Source organism: Vanellus vanellus (genome assembly GCF_965231255.1).
Source record: "Vanellus vanellus genome assembly, chromosome: 7".
Classification (NCBI taxonomy): domain Eukaryota; kingdom Metazoa; phylum Chordata; class Aves; order Charadriiformes; family Charadriidae; genus Vanellus; species Vanellus vanellus.
This window is the reverse complement of record NC_138912.1, coordinates 33,503,155-33,526,070: the sequence shown is the minus strand read 5'-3', so window position 1 is coordinate 33,526,070 and position 22,916 is coordinate 33,503,155. Positions and strand designations below refer to the sequence as shown.

At 42.9% G+C, this 22,916-nt stretch overlaps 1 protein-coding gene and 1 long non-coding RNA gene across 2 annotated transcripts; both read left to right on the top strand.

The window, feature by feature from the left end:
- The first annotated feature begins 1,471 nt into the window (after positions 1–1,471).
- On the top strand, positions 1,472–16,587 carry LOC309674627. Its single transcript, XR_014269410.1, has 4 exons — positions 1,472–1,572; positions 5,804–5,864; positions 7,487–7,558; positions 16,544–16,587. It is a non-coding gene; the product is annotated as an uncharacterized lncRNA (long non-coding RNA).
- Positions 16,588–16,593: 6 nt separating this feature from the next.
- Positions 16,594–21,639, top strand: SLC16A9 (solute carrier family 16 member 9). Its single transcript, XM_082486713.1, has 4 exons — positions 16,594–16,687; positions 17,608–17,703; positions 19,499–20,407; positions 20,745–21,639. The coding sequence occupies exons 1-4, from the start codon at positions 16,609–16,611 to the stop codon at positions 20,921–20,923; spliced, it is 1,263 nt and encodes a 420-aa protein (XP_082342839.1). The 5' UTR covers positions 16,594–16,608; the 3' UTR covers positions 20,924–21,639.
- Positions 21,640–22,916: the final 1,277 nt, after the last annotated feature.

The window sequence follows — 22,916 nt, the reverse complement described above, 5'->3', positions numbered from 1 at the left end:
AGTTTCCCCTCCACCTTCTCTACCTTCTGTCTAGGTTAAATGTCATTTATTTCGGTTCTCCTCCCTGGACTAGTTTTCTAGACCTCTGATAGTTCTTCTTCTCTTTTTTTTTTTTTTTTTTAATTTTCCTGCTGGCTGCCCTTTTTGACATGAGATACGCAAAACCGAACCATATGCCAGTGGAGGCCTTCTCACTTCAGAAGTGTCTTAGAAGTGAGTTTTGAGCTTGTACCATTCTTCTGTCAGTCCTTCCAGTAGAAAGTATTCATTTTAATGTTCGCCTGAACACTGTGAAGGAGATCTAGGTGCTTTAGAAGACATTTGAAGTTCATGAACTTTTGTAAATATTGCACAGAGGAGTGAATCTGGACTGCAGGTCAGAAAGGGGAGTTATGTCATACCTGTAGGAACAGGAGCTGTAAACGTCTGACACTGCTTCAGCATTTCAGCTCTAGGAATATTTCAGCTCTCAGAATTTCTCTCAACTCTGGGGATGTTTGTATTTCCATCTGCAGCTTGTTTGGGTACCTGAGCTGACCCGAGTGGGGAGAGAAAGCAGCAGAGCTGTCATGCAGAACACACAGCAGTGGGTAGAGCCTCGTACTGGCTGAGTATTCAGCTGCCTTCTGCAACAGATTTTGCAGTTTGGAGGGTGAAAGTGGCAGGGGGCTGAACTTGTGTGAGCTGACAGCTACCTTGTCCTGTGTCTAACAGCGCTGTACGTGCCATACCCACGGCTTTGGGCTAGGGCTCTGATGAGACTGCCCCTAAAGGCAGTGGCCACGCCGATCCAGAAGCGAGTTAGTCTGTTACCTGAGCTATCAGGCTGGGGTAGCGATGCTCTGTGTGTGTGCTGTTTGCAAACGCAAGTGGTGCGGCCTTTTGGGCCGCGGTGGCGGCGGGGCGCCAGCGCCCGTCCCCGTCCCCGTCCCGCAGCGGCCGCGCTGCCTCGGGTGTCCGCGCCGCCTCGAAGCCGCTGCGGTCGCCCCCGCCCGCCTCCCGGGCTCCAGCGTGGGCCGGCGGATAAAAGGAGCGGGGGATGGTGCCTGGGAGCCCTCAGCAGGGGCCGCGGGGCGGGCGCTGGGGACGGGCAGGGGCTCCACCGTGACGGCCGTGGTCCCCCGCCGCTGCACGGAGAAGGAGGGCGGCTCCGCAGCGGCCGCCCGACCCCAGGCTGGGGGCGACCGGTGTCCGCCTCTCCCCGGCCAGAGCCGGGCGGAGGGAGGCGGCGAGGCCGGGGTCCGCCCGCGGAGCGGGAGGAGGAGGAGGGCAGCGGTCGGCGATGGAGGTGAGGCCGAGGGCTGAGCGGCCGCCCCACGCCCGCCCAGCGGCCGGGGCAGCCCCCCCCCTCCGCCCCGGGGCTGCGGGCGGAGGCGGTGGCGGCCCCCGGCGGCTCCTCCCCCCCCGCCCGAGTTACAACCGGTTCGTGCCGGCACCGTCCGCGGCCGCGCCGCGCCCCGCCCCGCCGCGCCGGGGATGCGGGGCTGCCCCGGCTCGCCGGGGGAGGCTCCTGCCCCCCGCCCGGCCGCCCCTGCCCCACGGGCCGCCCGCTGCTGCCGGCGCGGGGCGCAGGTAACGGGGACGGCGCCGCCGCCGTCTCGGGAGACCCGGGCTTCGGCCGGGCCGTGGGGGACCGCGGGGCCTCCGGGTGAGGGGAGCGAGGGGGCCGGGCCGGGCCGGCGGGAGCCGCGGGGAGCAGCCGGGCGGGTCCCCGCTCGGGGTCGGCCCGACCCGCCTCTGCGGCGGGAGGCCTCGGGGCGGGCTGTCCCGGCCCCGGGTGTCGGTGCGGGGGGCGGCCGGGCCAGGCCGGTGGCCCTGAGTGGGCTTTGCAGGGGCCTCCGCAACGCCCGGGATTCGGGGAGCGGGACCTGCCATCGCCTCTGGGTGCTGCGTCCCGTGGGGTGCCCGTTGATGTCCACCCCTGGGTGCCTACTGCGAGCACTCCTTGGTGTTGGCTGAGGGTACCTCCTGGTTGTCCGTCGTGGGTCCCTGTTGGCATCCGGTGGGCACCCAGCGGTGTGGTGGCATCAGCGCCCACTGTGGGCACATGGCAGTGGTCGCCCATCAGCACCAGTGGGTGCCCGTCTGGGAGGCTGTGGCTGCCCCGGGAGCGGGACAGCATGGCATGACCCTGTCTCGCCGCGTGCGTGGCATCAGGCCGGCGAGGGCGACCTTCAGTCACCTCTCAGCGCGTGTCACCGCGCGGATGAGCGCTTCCCATCCAAACGGGTCTGGGGGTGGAAGGCGTCAATGTGTAACGCAGCCCTCTGGAGGGGGGTGTGGGCTGGCCCCCGGGGGCGTGGGGAGAGGCGAGGCAAGCCGAGGGCTATAAAGAGCCCATCTGTCCCCACAGAGGACCTGTCTGAGGGGCGCAGAGCGGCTGAGAGAGCGGATGCCAAGGGGAGCCCTCGCAGGTTGTGATGCGTAAGGCGGCGCACTCCGTGCTCGTGTTTTGCAGAGGAGTTTTCCTTTGGTAAATCCAGTTGTTTGGTGGTTTACAGCTGTCAGTGTGGATGCGTGCTAGTGTCTGACAGGCAGTTATACTCGCAGAGGGGGAGACGACAAAGGGGGGTTCCATTCCCTCTGGGGCAGTGAGGCTCTGGAAACAGGTAGGACTGGTTCTGCTGAGCTAACAGATTTGTACAAAGCTGGCTGGTTTGTGTGCTGCCCCAGTTGATGCTTCTTTATGTGAACTTAACTTTGCACAGTGGAAAAACATTATTATGTCGTCAGTAAGTTTTTGTTCTGGTGTTTTGTTTTAAACTCAACGATTCTTCCCTCGTCAGGCAGAAATGGAAGGAAATACTTATGTTGGTGAGCCTCTTGCATAACTTACAAAAGGGAAAGTGGAAGAACACGCGAAGTAGGTAGATGCGAATGCTGAGAACTGAGAGGGAAATATATACATTCAATGTGAAAGAACTTAAAGACAAATATTTAAACATGGAGAGATAGTGTAGTTAGAACACCAGTTAAAGTCTGATGTCATCAAAGTACAGATGTGTCTTTTTCAGTGCATTTAATACAATGCTTATACCATCACGTCAGTACGTATGCAGCTGTTTGGATACGATGAGTACATTAAAAACAACTGTAATGCATCACTGACAGCCACTCTGATGCTCTAGGTGTTACTTGCAAGCTAGGGGCAGCAGAAACTTCGGATGATAATTGCAAAAATGTTGTCTGAAAAATACATAGAAATTTACATGAAATCTAATTCATCTTAAAGTGAGGGATGTTACCATTCTGGCTGGTACCATCTTAATTTGTACCAGTGCCTTGCAAAACTGGAATAGCTGAGTGTTAATCACACAGTGATTCTGCTGACATCGGCTTTCTTTGCAGCCGTGTGCTGCTCACGGAAAGCAGCATACTTAACCAGACTCCAGTTGCACAAATAACAAATTGGAAACAATCGTATCGCTACTGTCTTTCTCAAGATTCCCTTTGCCACAGATTAATACAAGTTTCTGTGCTGAGGACTAACATTTCAGTTGTACTTGTGTTCTTTAGACAAATTCCTTTTTTGTGCACCTCTGTCATCTTTAAGCCAAATCTTAAGACTTGTAGAAAAAGAGCTCAATATTGTGATCAAGCTGCTTAGATAAAAGAAAATACTTGCAGCCAGACATCTCTCTCCACATTGAAACTGTTGATGTTCAGTTTGTTCTCTAGGGTTCCTTTTTGTTGCGGTTGTTGGTAAAGGCTTTCATCAAGCAGCTCTCTTCCTCTGATTCTTATTCGCAGTGAGTACAACTCACTGAAAAGCTTTTTCTGACCAAACTTCAAGTTACTGTTTAATCTTTTATGCTTCATTTCTTCATTTCAGTATTTTTGATGTGGCTAGGTTTCCTGGAGTCTGAAACAACATCCTTAGGTTTTGTGAACAGTAAGGTTTGTGGAATGGTTCCCACCTGAATCTTAAACCCGTGGTTGTTCGTCTCGTCCCAGGATCATACAAGTTTTCCTGGTTGGTTCCAAAAGAAAAAAAACAACTGTTGAGTGCTCTTGTCTCTGTGTGTTTCTGCTGCTTTATTTTTGCTGATTGCATGTATCTGTACAGTCTGCATCCTCCTTTCGCACAGATAGAAAATAGTAAAAGGCACTTTGGGTCCCCCCCAAGTTGATGCACAGATTTGATGCCCATGCAGGCAGTGTTGGGAGTAGCAAAGGTTTAGTTCCTACTGTCAGCTCTTGTCCATGCTACTAAGCTTTTATACTACAACTTGTCATTTTCAGGGAAGCATTAAATAACGTACCAGTAGAAGGTGTATTGATGTCCGCGGTCCCAGCAGCAGTTGGTTGACTGGGACGTCTTTAACCATGTATTGTAGCAGAGGGCTCTGGGGAATGGGCTCTCCTCACATAGGGCTCTGAGCTCATGTGCTGTCTTCAGGAGGACTTTATGCCTTCAAGGAAGTTAGAAAACATGCCTTGTTTTAGGTAGTCAGTACCCAGTGGTGTGAGGTGAAGGAGCAATCTGCAAGAAAGGGAAGGAAATGCCGGGTCATGTTGGCTCTTAAAAACAAACTCTGGGACTTTGTAGATCTGTTTTCACTTCGAGGATGATTTGTGGGGGAGGAAAATGGCAGTAGTTTTCACTTTTTGCTTGACAGTTGCAGACTGTAAATGGCTTGAAGTGTTTAGAAAGTAGAGGTGTTTTCACTACCTAAAATCTTGTTATTTAGCTAAAAGATGCAAATGAGATCTGTGGCGCAAAATAGGAGGCGTCAGGATGTAGGAGATCAGCTCTTTTGCTGCCATAAGTTGGGAGCAGTTGGTTAAAGTCAACAAAGCTATGCAGACTTGCAGCAGACGAGGAACTGATCCGGAGGTTTTTTAATCTTTCTATTAAAAAAGACTACGTGACCTAAGACTACGAAAACCTTTTTCGTCTCCTGCCCTGCCCTCCCTTCCTCCCCATGAAATATTTATAATAGCAGCACTGAACTTAGAGTTGTCTCTGTGCCAAGTTCTAGGGCGTCAATATAGTGGAAATCAATATAACAGCTAAAATGTGTTTGTTTTCTAAAGACTACTTTTTAAACAAATATGAGTTGGGATTATTTACTGTCTATTTCCATTATTTTAGTGGTTTTCTGGAAACTTCCTTGCTTTGTCTCAGTGGAAGTGTCTTTTCTTGAAGCTGTTGCTTACTTCCACCATTTTTACTCCAGTCAGGGACAAAACAAGGCAAGTGATACTTATTTAATGCACGGGGAGATGCAAGTGTCAGCTCTTTTGGTGACTGCATATATATAGTTTAAATATTTTGTGTAGAAATACGGGTATCCCCTTTTGTATAAAGGTTATTGTTGTAGGAAAGTACCTGTAAGCAGCTTTTTAATGCTTTGATACCTTATGGTACAGTATAATTTCTGTCTATCCCAGCTGTCACCCTTGGGACACTCACCAGACATTTGAGGAAATAAATCAGAGCTCACATTTATAAATGAAAGATACAACTTGGTAACATTTGTAACTGAAAATACCGGATTTTGAAGGGCTGTCAGTATGTTAAAACTGTAAATCACTGCTAAAGGACCTAGAACATCAAAGTTTATTTTACATTAGTAGACAATGTTTTTGTTATTTGGGGGCTCAAGGCTACTGTCAGCTGTTAATTAATTGAAGGGGGATCAGTGTTTTTCCATTGAGATAACTTGATTATTTCTGAAGTTCCTCTGAAAAGGAGTTAAAAAGAAGAAATTTAACATGAAGACATCAGTTTTTCAGAGTTGTGTTCACTGTTGCAGTGATACTTTGACTGAAAACTTGCTTTGCTGTTCTTTTTCTGCAGGTGAGAGTCCCCACGTGAAGTTACATTTGTAGGAAGCTGAAGGACTTCTTTATTGCCACCTGTAAGTATCGACCCTCAAAGTAACATTTAAGTGCATCTGTAAACTAGAACTGGCCTTTTTCATGTCTCTATAGTAATTATTTCTCAAAATTATATACTGCAGCTTTTTCGTAAATTTTCTGTGCAAATTCTTAAAAATTGCCTGAACGAAGCGTATGGGGTGCTTGAATGGAAGTTCAGTTACTGTCTACTTGTTTACACCATTGCTTTCATACAGCAGCAATTTTTTTCCATCTCCTCTGGGTTGTAAGTCAAAAAGGCAGTGCAACACATTTATTTTTCTGCTTTGCCTCTTGGGGGTCTCCCTGAGCAGAACTGTTACTGCAGCAGTCTTAATGCATGAGCTGCTGTGTGAAGGTGGTCCTTGAGAGAGTATATGAAGAAAATGGGGTAAGATCTTATCTGTTTCTATCTTACAGGGTAAAGGAAATAAAATTATTGAGAATCACACGTCTGTTGAGAATCACACGTTAGTGACAGAGCCAGGAACAGAACATGGGGTTTGAGATCATCACTTCGGCAGATTTCTCCCTGTAGAGAGGGAGGGCAGGTTAGTTGTGTGCATAGAGGCTCACGTATCATTGGAGTCATCCAAACTCCAAAGCACTTTAGCATGGAAACTTCTAGATGTTAGAAGCATCGATCCCTAAATTCACAAACTAGTCTTGAGAAGGTGTGAGGACAGTCAGTTATTTCAAGCCATAGATGCATGGGTGGTGGATCTTGCCATGCAAACGAGTGAGGTGATACTTATGGAGTCTAAGAAGTGAGTGCCAGTTTGGGGAAGGGTGATTTGTGCAAACAGTGCAGAGAGCGGACACTGTAACAGGTTATAGGAGATTTTTGTGTGCGTGTTTAATACTGTCATGTCTTGGCATATAAGCCAACATCTGTATACAGTTTTAGAACTCACTTCACTTACTAATATCTACAAAGTGATTTTTGGATGCATCACTCCTCTACACACCACCTTGTTGACAGAGGAGAGTACTGAACTGCTACTATTTCCAGAATCTCAGTCTTCCTCTTGGCCTGTCCCTGCCACAGTACACTATCTGGTGTCAAACACCTTGCTAAACTGCAAGGTACTATGCTGAGGTTACAACTAAGTAGAGATTTATTTATTTATTTTTTACCTTAAACTAATCTTTTTATACTTGTGGTTTTTTTTTAAATCCTAACTTATTTATTGGGATTGTTTTATACTTGTAGCTTTTCTTGTCCTTCAAGCCTATATGCTTCACTCAAGATATCTGAGGGCTTAACAGGTGGTGGCCATGTGGTTCTCTTGTTGAACTGTGTCAGATATTAATGCCTGAGGTCTTCACAAAGCCTATTTAACACTCAGAAAATGAAAAGTTCTCCGTTTCTGTAATACAGCGCTGATGCATATATGACTTACTAATGCTTTGTGTGCCGTTCCTGTGTTATGCAGAAGAGGTAGAAGTACCAAATGGTAACTAATTTTCATTGCCTGTATGCTGTGTTGCATATATTTCTTGAAGGGTGGTTGAAATAAGCCTCTGTTTGAATGTGCACTTCTCTGTACAGCTGTCTTGTATTAGCAAACCTAGATCAGTCGCATTTCCAATGCCCTGTTCTGTTTGTTTTTTATTTACACAGGTTCTGCCTGTACATCTGCACTCCTCTGACAAGATGGTATTTCGGAAACCACCCGATGGTGGCTGGGGCTGGGTAATTGTTGTCGTTTCCTTCTTTACTCAGTTCTTGTGTTACGGATCACCGCTGGCGGTCGGAGTCTTGTATTTAGAATGGCTGGATGCTTTTGGAGAAGGGAAAGGCAAGACTGCTTGGGTTGGATCACTAGCAAATGGAATTGGATTGCTTGCCAGTAAGTGTAGATGCAGTATTTATCTTAAATTGAAACGTTTCTTTCTAATAGATGCTTGCTTTCTTTCCAATAGATGCTTTCATCTCTGTGTGCTTTTGGAATTATATTAAAGACAGCTGCAAATGATAGAATGAGGATGCTGCATTTTTGTTTTAGGTCAAGATGGCTAAGAAGATTACACTTGTAGTTCCACTATACATAAACCAAAACAATATAGTGGTAAAACAGCAATAAAAACATTACCCTTAGAAAATTCAAAATTATTGTATTTGAATGAACTAGAAAAACCAAACTCTGTCTGGGAAAACTGAATGGTAATTTTGTTGATGGGATTTTTTAAATTTATTTTTTTTTCATGAGGCTTTAAGACTAACATTTGCATTAGTATCTTTAAAGTTAGTGCAAACTGTTATTCTGAAATGGTTTGAGTACTTTAAGAAAAAAAAAGTCAATTAATAAACCAGTTACTCCTTTTTCAGCTCTAGAAGTAAATGCACCAGTTAGGCTGGATAAGGGCTCTTTTCCACTGTTTGTTTGAGAAAAAACTCCCTTTGAAGCCTGGAAAGTTATGGATAACAGTGGCATTAAATAAAACAACTTTCCTGGAAGCTTTTCTTTAGTAAGACATTGTCACTTGGAGAGTAACAGCAGGGCTTTAGGGAAATAAAACACCGCTTTGAAAGTCCATAGGTCCATTTTGTAGTTGTTTTAATATTGAGCATGGGTGTTGTACTGGGTAATATCACTAACTTCTGCTTTTCAAAGATTCACCATGGGAATTGTTATCTTTTTGCTGAATCTGAGAAAAAATTGCCTGTCAGCAGAGAAATTGCTACAGGCGAAAGCAATTATGTAGCTTAATGGGCAAAATGCAGCTCAGGATTCTGAGGAAATCTCTCCTTAAAAGAAAGTTGACATTCAAATAGTGAATAAAGATCACTGCTTTGTATGACACTGTAACTGGCCAAATACTGGTGTCACGGTTGTGTTGGGGTTTTATATCACTAGGCAGAACAGAAATGGGCTAAGCCGGTCTATCATTAACCACAAGGAGACTATATTCAGTCCCAGGGTGTAAGCGGGCAAAGGACTGTAGACTGCTCTTCCATCATACATTTTATTTTCCTGTTTTAAGGGCATTAACTCCTATTATTAATGGATCAAGACCTAAATAAATGAGTGAGAAAATGAAGCGGGGCGGGGGAGGCTAAACAAGATAGTTACTGAAGAAAAACTAGGCAGAAGGGGATTTCAAGAGAAGGGGTGAAGAAAAACCCTCTCCCTGGAGACCAGAAGTCTCTGGCTCACTGTTCTGACAAGAGTCTCAGCCCTGTTTCTCATATGTCAACATCGTGCTAGTTTCCAAATTTCTTAGTGCCCTCTGTCTTGACACAGTAGTGTGCTTTATAGCAAATAGAAACTGCTGTGACTGAATAATACAAATAAAAGGTACTATTGTAATTGATTTTGGTATGTAATGGTTAAATTACTTGAAATTTTGATGGGTTAGGAGTAACGCTATATGTCAGTGTACTTTTATTCTTTCAGTTTGGGAAGCTTAATAATCATTCCTATTTTTAATGCCTTGAAAGAAAAGTACGGTGAGGGCCTTTTAATTGCATTGATGTTATCAGAGTTGACTGAAAACAAAATACATGTTCTCTGCTTTACCTGAAATAGAAGATCCCACTTACTTATCAAGCTGGGATCTACCCTTAATGATAAGTTTACTTAAAGTAAACTCGTTGGAAGGACACTGTATGTATCATAATCCCTACCTAAAACTAGAACGGTCTTGACAAGTTACAATTTTTCATGCAGTTTTCATAGCAAGCCTTTTTCAGACCTAGGCACTAGTGTAAAGAATGTATGTGTTGTCAGTGCAAAACCATTGATGTAACACGTTGCAAAGGCCCTTTTCATGAATATAGGAAAAGAGAACTTGCTTCTGTTCTTATTTCTGCTATTGCAGGTTCCAGTATTATAGGTCAGGTGGGACCATTGTGTGTTGTAACCCATGTTAAGTAGATGATTGGGATAATTGAATTTTTCTAAATTGGCGTATTTTCACGTATGTGGAAAGACATTATCTGTAACTTAATAACTTAACAGTCTCCCCAAGCGAGCTGATTTCAGCAGCAATATTGCATGTGTGAATGCTAGTAACAGGACAGCTTGACCCAAAACCCTTTTGGTAGTCCCCTTGCCTTTTACTGTTCCTAACGTGATGCTTTTAATATTTGTTGTTCTCTCCGTTCTTCTCCTTTATTTTGGTTTCCAGTCTTTGATTTAGTTATCTAAAGACATACTTTCAAGTATTGGTACTCCTAAAGCAATCAGTGTTGTATGCAGAAAATACTGTAATTCTCATTTGATTTAGAACATGTTTGTTTAGACCATTCTCCATCCCCTACAACTTTTCTCAGTTAATTACCTCCTTAAAAGTATGTAATCTTATAAGTTGCTTAGTTTTAGTTTTCAGCTGATGAATAATGTTATCTTTAAGTGGTGTATTTTGAAGTGTCTCTGAGAAAGTGTGGTGTATGTCTAGAGGCTGCAATCAAATTACTTCTAATTTTTCTTTTAAACCTGTACCTTGATAAAGTCTTTTTGCCATTGATACAAGAGACTTCCGCTCTTTTAATTAAGGCTTTTCTGGAGAGCCATTAAGACTCTTCTGTGAGCTCTCTCCAACTTAACATCACCTTTCTGAAGCTGTAGATGCCAGACTGGAAAAAGAATGGCGGTGTTATGGTTTGAGAAACCCACAATAATTTATTGTCATTTAGACGATTATTCTGTCACCCGATGAGCCCTCCCCATCTGGGAAGGGGAATCAGGGAAAACGAAGGAAACATGAGGGTTGAAATATAAACAGATTGAATAGAATAAGACTAAATAATTAACATTAATACTAAAGAACCAGTATTGATCCTGATAGCAATGTAAAATATATGAGGATTATACTCGGCCCATTCTATCAGTTGGAAGCTGTGCACTCCCAGCAGTGGACAGCAAATGTTGGACACTGTGAGCGCTATGGCTTCAGGAGGAAGGGAAGGTCTCAGGGGTCCGACACCTGGGCAAGAAGTTCTCAGGATGGCAGCCATCAAGGGAGAGAGAAACTCCTCAGCAAACTTTCTAATTTATATTGAATGTGACATTCATGGTATGAAATAATCCTGTGATGCAGCTCGGATCAAGTGCCCAGGTCTCGCTCCTCCTTATCCCCGCACCTGGTGAGCTTGAAAACACTGAGACCTTGAAACCCGCATGCCATAGCTGGATGTGAAGTAAATCTTTTCACAAATTCAGACACTAGAGTCTTCTAAAAAAAGTGCAGTTTTCCCAAGCATTAGAAGAGAAATTAGTCCTGTGTCGCTCAAACCAGGACAGACAGTTATGGTAGATTTGCAGCTACATAGAGGAAACAAGTTAGTGTCCATTTTCTTAAGGAAGACTTTTCTCATGGATAGTGCTGGAAATCACATTAGCTAGCTTCTGTAATAGTGGAAGCTAGGTCCAGTGACTTTGCTATATTAATACTATAATTTCACCAAAAAGAAGAAAATGTCCTTAAATGTATGCCAGCTGGCACAGAAGAAGGTTCTGTGTGTTTTCTCCTCTTCCTTCTGTACATGTAGTCTTAAACATTTTTTTTAAAGTAGCTGATGCTGGTGAGTCCTTTCACATTTGCTGTATCCTTTTCTACAGTGTTTACTTCTGACTTTTGTGAGAGCTAAACTTAGACTGGAGACATGGAAACCCGGGACAGCACCTTGTTTGTTGAGATGAATTTCGTAGCTGCATGGTGTTCGATTTCTGTCCTCTTGCTTGCAGCACAGGCAGCGTTGCTATGGCCAGTGCACAGCCCCAAGCTGGACTGCTTGGCTCATCAGCTGGAAAAGCGAACGGGACAGGGACCTGATTGAGCTCTTCCTTGCAGGATGACCTGAGTTACAACTTTTTGTCACATCACCTTACAGTGTATTGGAAGATATGTGCCTAAAAGAGTGATAGAAAAGCATCAGTGTTATTGTACAGGGCAGTGATGAAATCCCCTCTACAATATTAAGTGTCGTAACGTTCATCAGCCTATAGTAGATGTGGCACATCGCTCCATGGATGATGTAGGGCTTTTGCATAGGAAGAAACTGAAAGAGCTTAGCGTGTTTCCCCAACTAAAACAGGCCAGAGGAAGACATTTATTGCATTGTTGAAGATCGTGTGTTTCTCCTGCACCAAGTGTTCTTAATTTTACGTCCTTTTGGAGCCTGAAATTAAATTTGATCAATGTTATACTTGCTAAAGGCAAAACAAAGACCTTGGCACCTGTAATTGGCACCACAGCTGTTTATAGTAAGAGTTGAGTTCACAGTATTTGGCATAGAAGGAGACGCCAGGACTGTGTCTCTCATTCCCACTCCCCTTTATTAATGGAGGAATAACAAAGGGAAGATTCTCCCTTGAAAGGTGTGTCTTGCTAAATTAATGGGGTGTTTCTCCTGGTCTGAGGCATTCAGTGTTAAATGTTTAAAAAGCTTAATTTTGTGTTTTCAAGCAATATTTTTACAACTCTCAGAAAACCTTTGCAGCATCTACATATTTTTGGACAAAAACTTCATACATAGAGAGTCCCCACTGTAAGCTATGGAAGCTATACATAGTTCGTGGGGAGGGGAGAAGATATGCCAAAGATTCCTCTGAAGAGGAGCCCAGTTAATTTAATAACTTTATCAGAAAGGAGCATTCTTTTCAATCAGTTGGGAATGGGTTGCTGTCCAGTGCAAAAAGGCTTTTTCTGATCTATATTCTTATCCAAAGTACAAACATTTGGAAAATATTATATTTATTATGACCATGTTTTAGCAATGCATTTAATATGCAAAAGATATTCTTGTGTTCTGTTCCGTGGATTTTACATACAGTCCATAAACATTGCTTCTACTCTACAGTTTCAACAGGCTCGGACAGATACCAGCAAGTAAGGTGGGTCAGATTAACACGGGCGATAAGAAAAAGAACTCAGTTGTCCAGTATTGTTTGTTTAGCAAAAAGGTTTTGTGCGTGTATGAGGTGAAGAAGGGAGGACCCTTGAGATGGGTGAGTGGAGGAACGGAGTGTTAGTTTGCAGAATTTTTCTCTTCGTGTGAGAAGATTGAGGAAGAGAGTGTTAATTCTTGATGTCTGTTAAACAAAACAACTTTGTACCTGTCAGGAGGTCAGAAGATCGTGGTAGTTATAAAGTTGCTGTGTGAGCAGCAGATGGCTTGTTTTCACGTCTCAGGATTGACTCACTGTCACATCCAGGTCTCACTGAGGATAAAGTCTTTCATTCAAAAAAACCGTAATGAAAATATCAATGTACAAATGATTCCTCCGAGGAGTTCTTCCTCTTTGGTCTCTCTGTACAAAGATCTACTGTGAGAGTCGATCTTCTGTCTGCTGCCTCTTCCCATTTTGTCTAGGGATCTTCTTGACTGCTCTCCTGCAGAGCCTGATAATCGTATTACTGGCTGCTGAGCCTTGACAGGTCATGTACAGAAGAGCTTTGGCTGTCCCTGTGCTGGCTTCTAAGTCTTTCTTCCTCGAGTTAGCTGTCATTCTTAAAACCGGGCTGGTATCTTTTTTGGTAGAGTATCGTCTAATTTTAAGACATGTCATTTGGAAGAAAAGTAGCCTCAGGGATTTTATTTGTAAAAGAGGTAAATATCTATCAATGTCTTCAAATATTACTCTAATACCAGCGCTAACCCCTGGCGTTGCTTGGCAAACTTAACAAAATGCTGGCTTAAAAGCCATTTTCCGTGCTTATTGAGGATTGCTGCTGGGATTTTATTTTTATGTTCACATTATGGTGAGAAATACATTATCAGTGGAAGGATCTTTCTGAAAAAGAGTCAGCTAATGAAAATGCTTATGCTGCCTGAAGAGCTGTTTCGTATGCAGCTGTACGTAGACTCCTACATTCTTCAGAATGTCCACTTTGAACTAAATACACAGGGCAGGAGTTCACAGAGAAGTCTTAGTCCCACTCTGGGAAAGTTGGATGTTTGACTAGAATTAACTGCCTTGAACCCATTGTGCTTGAATCACTTGCAGAGAATAACATGTTTGTGTACAGTGAACTTCTGTGCAAATACCATGGAAATAACCAAAGGTACTGTGCCTGGTAGAAAAAAAAATGCCAGCTCTTTGGGAAACAGAGAAGGAGAAGGAATGCAAGGAGGCAGGGAAAAGAACAAAGATGCTGGCTGTCATGGGGGGTTTCTTTTGTGACTTTTGTTTTCTAGCAGTATGATGAGGGGAGTGTGAAAGTAGGGCCTAGTGTGAAGGGGAAGAGCTGTTTTTCTTCTCATCCCAGAGACCTATAATAACTATTTTAATACTTGTACTGGCGCTCTTTCTTATAAGCAGGGCCATTGCTGAGCTGCCAGACCTCTTGCTGTGTGAGATGACATATTAATACTGAGCTTATTGGAGCAGGTTCTTCAGTTTTGTGCAGGTTTTCCATGTCAGAGCAAAAAGATCTCTGTGTACTTTCTGTTCTCCTTTTGGATTATTTTTTGTAAGTGGGAGAAGCTGGAAGAGAATCTCCTTGGACCCTGTCAGAGATGCTTTTGATGGTGCTCCAGAGGAGAGTGTCCTTGTCAGATTATGAAGACATGTTTTTCAGTGCTGTGTCTCCCTTGTTCTGGCTTGGGGTCAGAGGGTCCAGCTTCACCTCGGATCCTCTACTAGCAGTCAGTGCAGTCTGTACCAGTACCACCACCCCAGGCTGGACAGACACCTTCTGAAAGTAGCTGTGTCAAAATATAGCGAGCAGGTGGAAGGGAAATACTGTTTGTTTTAGCAAGGTAGTGGGTCAGAAATAAAGAATAGAAAGAGTGCAAATTCCTCTGCTTAATTGAATTATGTTACCACTACCTAATGTTCTTTTACTGTAGAAGAATTTTTTATGCAATACAGATTCAATCCTTTGTTTATTTTTAAATCCCGTGGTTTTAGGAAACATAACAATCTTAATTTGCCAGTTCTAGTAATTAATTCTGAGAATCAGCAACAATCACACTCTTAGCTTTTGTTCTCGGCAAGTTGCTCTGCCCAAGTTATTCTGGCTGGCTTTCATTCCCACAGCGTGCTGACTCTTGAGAAGCTGCAAGCGCTTACGTCTTCCTTTTTCATCGTTTCCAAAATCCAACTAAACCCTACTTCCCCAGAAGATCTTTCTCGATTCTTCTTTAACTCTGACTCTTTGCCGGGATAAGCCCCGGTTCAGGCTCGCTTCCCTGTACGTTCCCTAGGCAGCTAGCTCTTACACAGGGCAAAAGTTCTGACCTGCCTTGCCTTTGAGGATCATTTCACCTGCTAACGAAACTCTGGTCCTGCCTGCCAGAACCGCTTGTCCCGTGGCCGGTAACCACTCGAAAACCTTGCCTGCATTCCCAGCTGCTATCTCCTGTCTGCAAACCTAGGCAAGCACCGTCCTCAGCTCCAACTGTTGTTCACCTCATATCACCTCTCTGGGCTCACCTCCCATCTGCTGGGAATCTCAGTTATGTGTGAGTCAGGGAGGACCAACCTTAAGAAATGGCAGACTCCAAAATTACAGCTTTTGCAGATTATATCGACCATGGAGTGTCTTTGTATAGCTGCGAATAAGATACAAAGGTGGCGAGGTGGGGTTTTTTGTTGGTTTTTAAATAATGTTATTTATCTGTGTATCTGACTTCTAATCTCAGAGTTGGTGAGTTTAGGATCTTGGGACTAATATGTAAGTCTATGTATGAATGTTTGCAACTGCAGAGTTTCTGATGAAAGATTGTCTTTTGCAAGCCAAGTCCCTTGCTGGTTGCTTATTTATGCAGGCCACCAAGCTTGCATGCTGCTTCAGACTAAAAGGTGTATTCCAGGTCACACAACTGAAAATAAGTGCTTGTTCTACAACTTCAGTGAGGGGAGAGCTGGCTGAGTAGAGGCAGAGTACGAATGTTGCCTGCACTTTGTTCTTCTTTTGAAGAACTAACCAACCAAGAGCTACTGGGGAGGGTGAAGAGGGGGGGAAACCTCTTCCAAACTTCATGAATGTTGCTCTGGACGTTCTCAATAAATGCCTTTTATTTTGCATAGTTTTATAGTAGAAACCAAGATAGGTAGTAAACAGTTATTTGGTGAAATACTGACTAGCAAATATTTAATTCCCTAGAAAATCAGGGAAGAGTAGTGTTTGCCTTTGTCTGGCATATCAGCAGATATTTCCTCTATGTAAGCACCAGGTGGCATTCTTACCATGATTATGATCAGAATTTACTATTTTCCATTTCAGTTTTATAAATCTCATCTTATATCAAGATGAATACAGATACTCTCTTTTCTAAAACACAGTTTTTGGTCTCGTCAAAATATACCTGCTCGGTTAAAGCCTGGCTGATGGTCTAACTTGTTTTGGTACCTAAAGAGGAAGATTCTTTTTAGAACCTTTGTATAAGTCCTTAGGTGTGTAGTGACAGTGTTACAGTCTAGTATGTATGTATCATCCTATGTTTAAAGAATGTTTTGCTTGCTCTCTCCCTACCAACCCTGGTACCACTTCATGGTCTTGATGTCAGTTTCTCCTTAAGCAAAAATCTTGCAAGCCTCATCTTGTGTGTTTTTGTAACCGACTCTTTTAAAGACTCCTGTAAAATAAGTATTCCAAATTGTTGTTTAAGATAATTATATATTAAAGTAATTATCGTAAAAAACATTGCCATAGACTGAGATTTTTTTTTAGAAGTTCTTCCTGGTGTTGGTATTTACTAGGAATGTTTTTCTTGCTTTTCCTCTAGGTCCTGTCTGCAGTATATGCGTATCATCTTTTGGAGCAAGACCAGTAGCGATCTTCAGTGGCTTTATGGTGGCTGGGGGTCTCATGATGAGCAGTTTTGCACCTAACATATACTTTCTATATATTTCATATGGGATTGTTGTTGGTAAGAAACATGTTCCTTTCCTATAAAGACTTAATCTTTATTATTTTGAGTCTTGGTTTCTGAATCTGAAATGGAAAACTGATTCACAGAGGCAGCGGTAGTCTGGGACTTGATTTATCAAGGAATACTGTGGGGCGAAGAGGGATGTCACACAGGCAGGCTGTTGCTATGTAGTGAAAGATAAAGGCAATGCACACGTTCATCAGGGTAGAAAACAGCTTATCAAAAAAAACCCAAACCAGCTTATTGCTAGATATGGAGAAGCTGGGGTTTTACCTAAGGGGTGGAATCAAGCAGATCATCTGCAGGCATAAAGTACCAATTTAAAGGAATAATACCTCTTCTGGGATTTTGTCATGTACTCATTCTAATTTGATAAATTAGACATCATTAGGGACCGATGTTATTCTCCACGTAACTGGATTGAACCTAAAATGCTCTGCAAGAGGCACAAAAGTGCTGTTCTCCTAGCAGGTGGCGACCTGCCTCTCTGTGCAGCAGAGGGCTGCTGTGGGTGGTTTATCAAATCAACTGTGTCAGGAGTCCAGGCCCCTTGCTGGCCGGCAGGGACCCAGCAGCGTGCTGGCTGGGGCACGGTGCCCCATGGATGCAGCTCTGCTGTTTTCTGGACTGAAAGCCACGTAACCCTTCCCCGCAGCGCAGAACCCGAGCTGGTGAATGCCTCAAACCCAGCCTGCTCCACACAGGTTCTGCAGCCAGGGACGGTTGGGGGAGAGGGAGGTGGGACAGTGCAGGCAGCCTGATGGCCCTGTCAGCATGAGGCTGGTGTGGCTGGTGCTGAACCAGGGTTAAAAGGTAACTCTGTGCCCAGGGTACACTACTGTATTATCTGGGGAATAAAAAGGGGCATTTCATTTCCCAGAGTATGTCACATGCTTTATTTCTAACTTTTTCTCAAGGACTTGGATGCGGCCTTTTGTATACCGCAACAGTTACCATCACTTGCCACTATTTTGACAAACGCAGAGGCCTTGCACTTGGTCTGATTTCAACAGGTATGACTTTTAATTGTCATTCTCTCTAGCTTTTCAACTCCGATGCAGTTACCATTACCCTGGCAATAAAACCCAGGAGATTATATTTTTCTCAGTTACTTCCTGAAGTCGTACTTAAGTCAAAACCTCAGTAGCAATGAACAGATAAAATCAGGCTTCAGATGAAATAGTAACTACACTTGCAGGTATATGGTATGAGTTATCCATATAGATGAGAAGCTAAAATGAAAGCAGACCTTACTAGTAGCTTGGGCTGTATGCCATGGGTAATAAGAGGGCAAACTTCCAGTAGATCTCTATTCTCCCTCTTCTTTCTTACACAAGATCAGAGGTGAGAAAGAGATTGGAGATGCAGGATGTAAGTGCTGGATCACCATAACCCCACACTAGATATACCTTTAAAAGAATAGTTGAAGTTTGGGCTTACATTTTTAATATTTTTTCCTTTCCAGTCTCAAAAGAGAAATTCTGAAATCTTCCAAAAGCTCATCCCAGCTTTTTGTCCATGTATGTTAAAGGTATCCTAGAAAAACAAACCTCTGATAATACAACGAAAATTCTTTGAAAGATGCTGAGCAGTCTTTCTCATCCTCTCTCTGGGTCTTTAGGTTGTGTGATGTTGTCCTTTACACCAAGAGGAATCGCTAAATTAATGGACCAAGTAGGAACTGTTAAAGAAGTGTGTTGTCCCGTGCCTTGCCTTTTGTGTTGTATGGAGGCTCTCCTCTGATCTGTTTTCTCAAGTAGCTGTTATTGAGGAGAGGCCTGGTCAGTACAGTCAGTGTTGTGAGATATTAATGCCAAATCCACACCAGTGAAATAAAGGGGAACTTCTGCAGAAATGTTCTTTGGAATCATTTTCAGTGGCTTTTGTTGGGATTCCAGGTAGTTTGCCTTAAGGCCTGATCTTATTTGAGCCCTGGTTAATTTTAGTGCCTGGAAGACAAAACAAGTCTGAATTTTAGAATTACTTTTTTCTGTGTTTAGCACTGAATTATATCAATGGCTTTAATATAACCTAGAGACAGTCTTCAGAAAATCATTTTAATTTAAAGTTTGTCTTTAAATTGACTTGAAAAACCAATGCTCTGTATTTGTGAGTGAACATCCATTGAATACAATAGATCTACGCTCACTTGAACTGAGAGCTTTTTCTTTAAATTGGTGGGATTGCATAAAATGCTTGTGTTCATAGTAATTGCTTACTCTTCAATGTTTTCTTCTTAGTAACCAAATTTCTTAAATGCATATTTGGCCCTGCAGAGCTTCAGAAATGCCTTTGGAGTAAAATCACACATGTGAGCCCCCCTCCTTAAACACCAAGCAGTCAGGGATGTTTCTAGGAGGGCTCTTGATGAGCCCCTGCTCTGTTCCTGCCGTAGAGGAGGAAGGTGGCAGTGAGAAGGAGAAAGAGGAAAATGTTGGTGTGTGAAATTTTAACTGTGCTAACTCAAAGTGGTACCTGAAAGGATACATGTTATGTGAGTGCATGGCAGAGGGATGGCTTAATAGTTCATTGATGTTTTTCATCAGATACAGTATCGATCCTACTTGTTTCTAAAATGTCTGCTCGTTTTAATTGTCATAAATTTTCAGAAGGCTTTTTATTTTGTGGATACTGCATAAAGAAACTGTATCTTCAAGATACCCGTTCATTAGACTGGGGAGAGAGGAGCACAAATGACTCACCATTCCCATGGCAGTGTATTTGTAGTTGCTGAAATGTAGAGGTTTGTTAGTGTTGAAGAATGTTCTCAGTTCTTCAGTTTAAACTGATCCTATTTTCCTTTTATAGGCTCAAGTGTTGGACTCTTTATATATGCAGCATTGCAAAGAGAGCTTATTGATCTGTATGGACTGGATGGTTGTCTGCTAATAGTTGGCGCACTGTCTCTAAATATATTAGCATGTGGCAGCCTAATGAGACCATTGGAGTCATCTGATTGCCCTCCACCAGAAAAAACATGTGTAGACAAAGTCCCAGATCAGTATTTTGTTTACCATGAAAAAGAAAAGACTGTTGAAGAAAATATAAGCATCCTTGAAAAGGGCTACGTTGATGAAAAATGTGCGAACAATATGCCTGATTACAAACAGGATAGCATTTTAAATAAAAATGTATTAAGCTCAATAAATGTAAATGAGAAAGACACTTATAAAAAGAAAGTTGTAGAACAGACAAACTTCTGCAAGCAACTCGCCAAAAGGAAGTGGCAGCTCTATTTGAACTACTGGGAAGAAACATTGGTTCTTTTTAAGAACAAAGTATTTTCCGCTCTCTTTGTTGCCATCTTGCTCTTTGATATCGGTGGATTTCCTCCTTCTCTGCTCATGGAAGATGTAGCAAGAAGTGCAAACATTAATGAAGATGACTATCATATGCCCCTTATTTCCATTATAGGCATTATGACTGCTGTTGGCAAACTTACTTTAGGAATACTGGCAGATTTTAAGTGGGTTAACACTTTATATCTATATGTAGCTACCTTATTAATGACAGGAGTGGCCTTGTTTGCAATTCCATTTGCCAAAAGTTACCTTACATTAGCGATGCTTTCTGGGATTTTGGGTTTTCTGACTGGGAACTGGTCAATTTTTCCATATGTAACGACAAAGACTGTGGGAATTGAGAAACTGACTCACGCATATGGGATATTGATGTTCTTTGCTGGACTTGGAAATAGCCTCGGACCACCAATTGTAGGTAAGGTCAAGGTAGATACTATAAAATGAACATGAGCTTGTCAGGACCAAACAGAATTATATGCAAGTCATTCTAGTTGGTCCTAATAACAATGTAAAGATGAAGTCAAAATCTTTGACAAGAATGAAAGCCTGTTTTGCTTGAGCTGGGCAAGCTGATTGTGTTCTGGTTTTGGCTTTGACAAAAAGCACATTTCATGTCTAAGTGGTCAAATTGCATTTTAGATTTGGCCTTTTTTATTATTTTGTTTGTTTGTTTCATGATGTTTTTCTAACTTTCAGTGCTATGTTACATTTAACTCCTCACTGATGCGCTTCTCTCTTATTTTCACTCTCAGGTTGGTTTTATGACTGGACGCAGGAGTACGACACTGCATTCTATTTCAGTGGCTTTTGTGTCTTACTGGGTGGATTTCTTCTGCTGTTGGCAGCGTTACCCTGCTGGAATGCCTGTACCAATCAAAGCTCAAAGCTGCCTCCAAATACTTACTCCTACAAAGTTGCATCTAGCGCTTAGGTGACAACTGGAAAACACTTTGCGCTTTTTTATATTATACAGCAAAGTATTTTAGTAATTTAGCACTTATTTATGAAGTCCAAAAATCCTCTTCCAGTAGAAAAATTCCGTTGTTTCTTGTTTTTAAGTTCCATTTTCTTCTTTTATTTCTTTTTTTATTTTATTTTTAAGAACAGTCTTATTTTGTCTACTATGCACTGTGTTTTCAGCCTTTGTCTACTGTAATTTCCTTTAACCCTGTAAGGGGTATATTCTGCTGTATTATCAGCTGTACTTTTTTTTTTTAAGGGGGGTTATGTGGAGGGGTGAAAACTTTGAAGCAAAAATGAAGGCCTGTTCCTTATAGGAGGCGGCTGGCATTTCTGTCACCTTTTATAGGTCTCCAAGTTGCACAATCAGACTTTACAAAACAAAAATTTGCCTTATTAGAATGTAATACTGTGGCAAGGTGCTTATAACATCATGCTTAGATTAACTTTTTGTCTTTTTAAAGTTTCTCCAATTTACAATGAAGTGCCAATTGGGGGAGGGAGAAGATGGGGAACAAAACCAACCTTGTGTTGCATAACTGAAGTGAACTTTATGATGAAAGTACAGACTCTTACTACCACTGCAACTAAGAACTATGTTTATAAATATTGCACATTTTGTGAAGTCTGTTTATAAAACTGTTGAACCAAAACCTTTTAAACCAAGGAATAAATATGATTGTTGAAACCATGAAAAGAAACGCTGATTTGGTTATGCAAGTTCATAATCTTTAGATCAGAGTTGGAGATGTGCTTACTGAAGTCCACAGGTGAGTGTTTCAAAGCAAGTCACCTACTGTCTGGCAGTACTGGGGGCATCTCTTTTTGCACAAATGCAGTTTAGTAGGTTGAACCTGCTGCAGAAAGCTTAGTAGTAGAGCTTTCAACAAGGTAGATTTGATGGAAAAAAGGAAAAATGTGACAGCAATGTCATCTTTGCTCTGTCATTTATGGAATGGACACAACACAGAAGTTAGTAACAGTGAGCAAGTGTGGGACAGAGGTAACAAGAAGTACAGAAGGAAGCTGAGATGGAAACAGAGCTGCAACACTTGGAACACCAAACAGGCCGATGAAGAGAGAGCCCCTGAAACCCACTGCCCAGATACTGTCTAGCTGCTGGCTAGCTCTGTGTGTCTGTTGGATTCTTGCTTTTGTTTAGGTCAAGGCCCAAGGCTGGCATGACTGGGGAGAACGCTGTGTAAGGTTGAAGTCTTTCGTGAGCCAGGCAGGTACTACAGGGAATGCAGTATGATTCAGCTGGCTCAGCACTGCCCTGCCTGCCCTGTGCAATAGCTGTTGCTTCTGCAGCTGCTCGTGCGCCAAAGATATGTCTGGTTGCTCTTGCGTAGTAGTCACAGAAATCTCCTCTTCTTGCTGTAGGTTTAAAGTTTAGTGGAGCACGTTGGGAAGCCGTGGGTGAAGTAGAAGTTCTTGGTCCCAAGTTACATCCTGTATGGTTGCCTGCAAACACCCAAATATTTCTCAGCAGTACTATGTGCCTCAAATCTCTGCTGTGACGCTGGCTCATAAATAATGCTTAAGATAAAAAACAGGCATGTAATGAGCAACCTTTATTGTCAAAGTGCTATGCACAGAGTTACTGTGTTTGCACGGCTCATTAAGCAAGAGCGATGTAACCTTTAAGTGGGGCAGGCATAAGTGCACGTAATGTTCCCTCTTGTGGTCCAAGGTAGGAAAATCCAGCTTGGTTTCAGACAGTTTTTGCTGACTCTCTGGGATTCACTTCTGTTTGTTTTGTATTAAAACTTGACAAAAATAGAGATGCAGTTAGTTTGTCTCTGGTTTCCCCCCCCCATTTGTCAGCTGGGTGTAACTACTGCGTGGGTTTTTTTCCTGGATTGCACCCATTTTCTGTGCTATATGGCAGCTGTAGTCAGATTTCACTGCATGCCTATAAAAGTAGTACCATGTTTTACACATCTTAAAGAAACTGTGGTGAT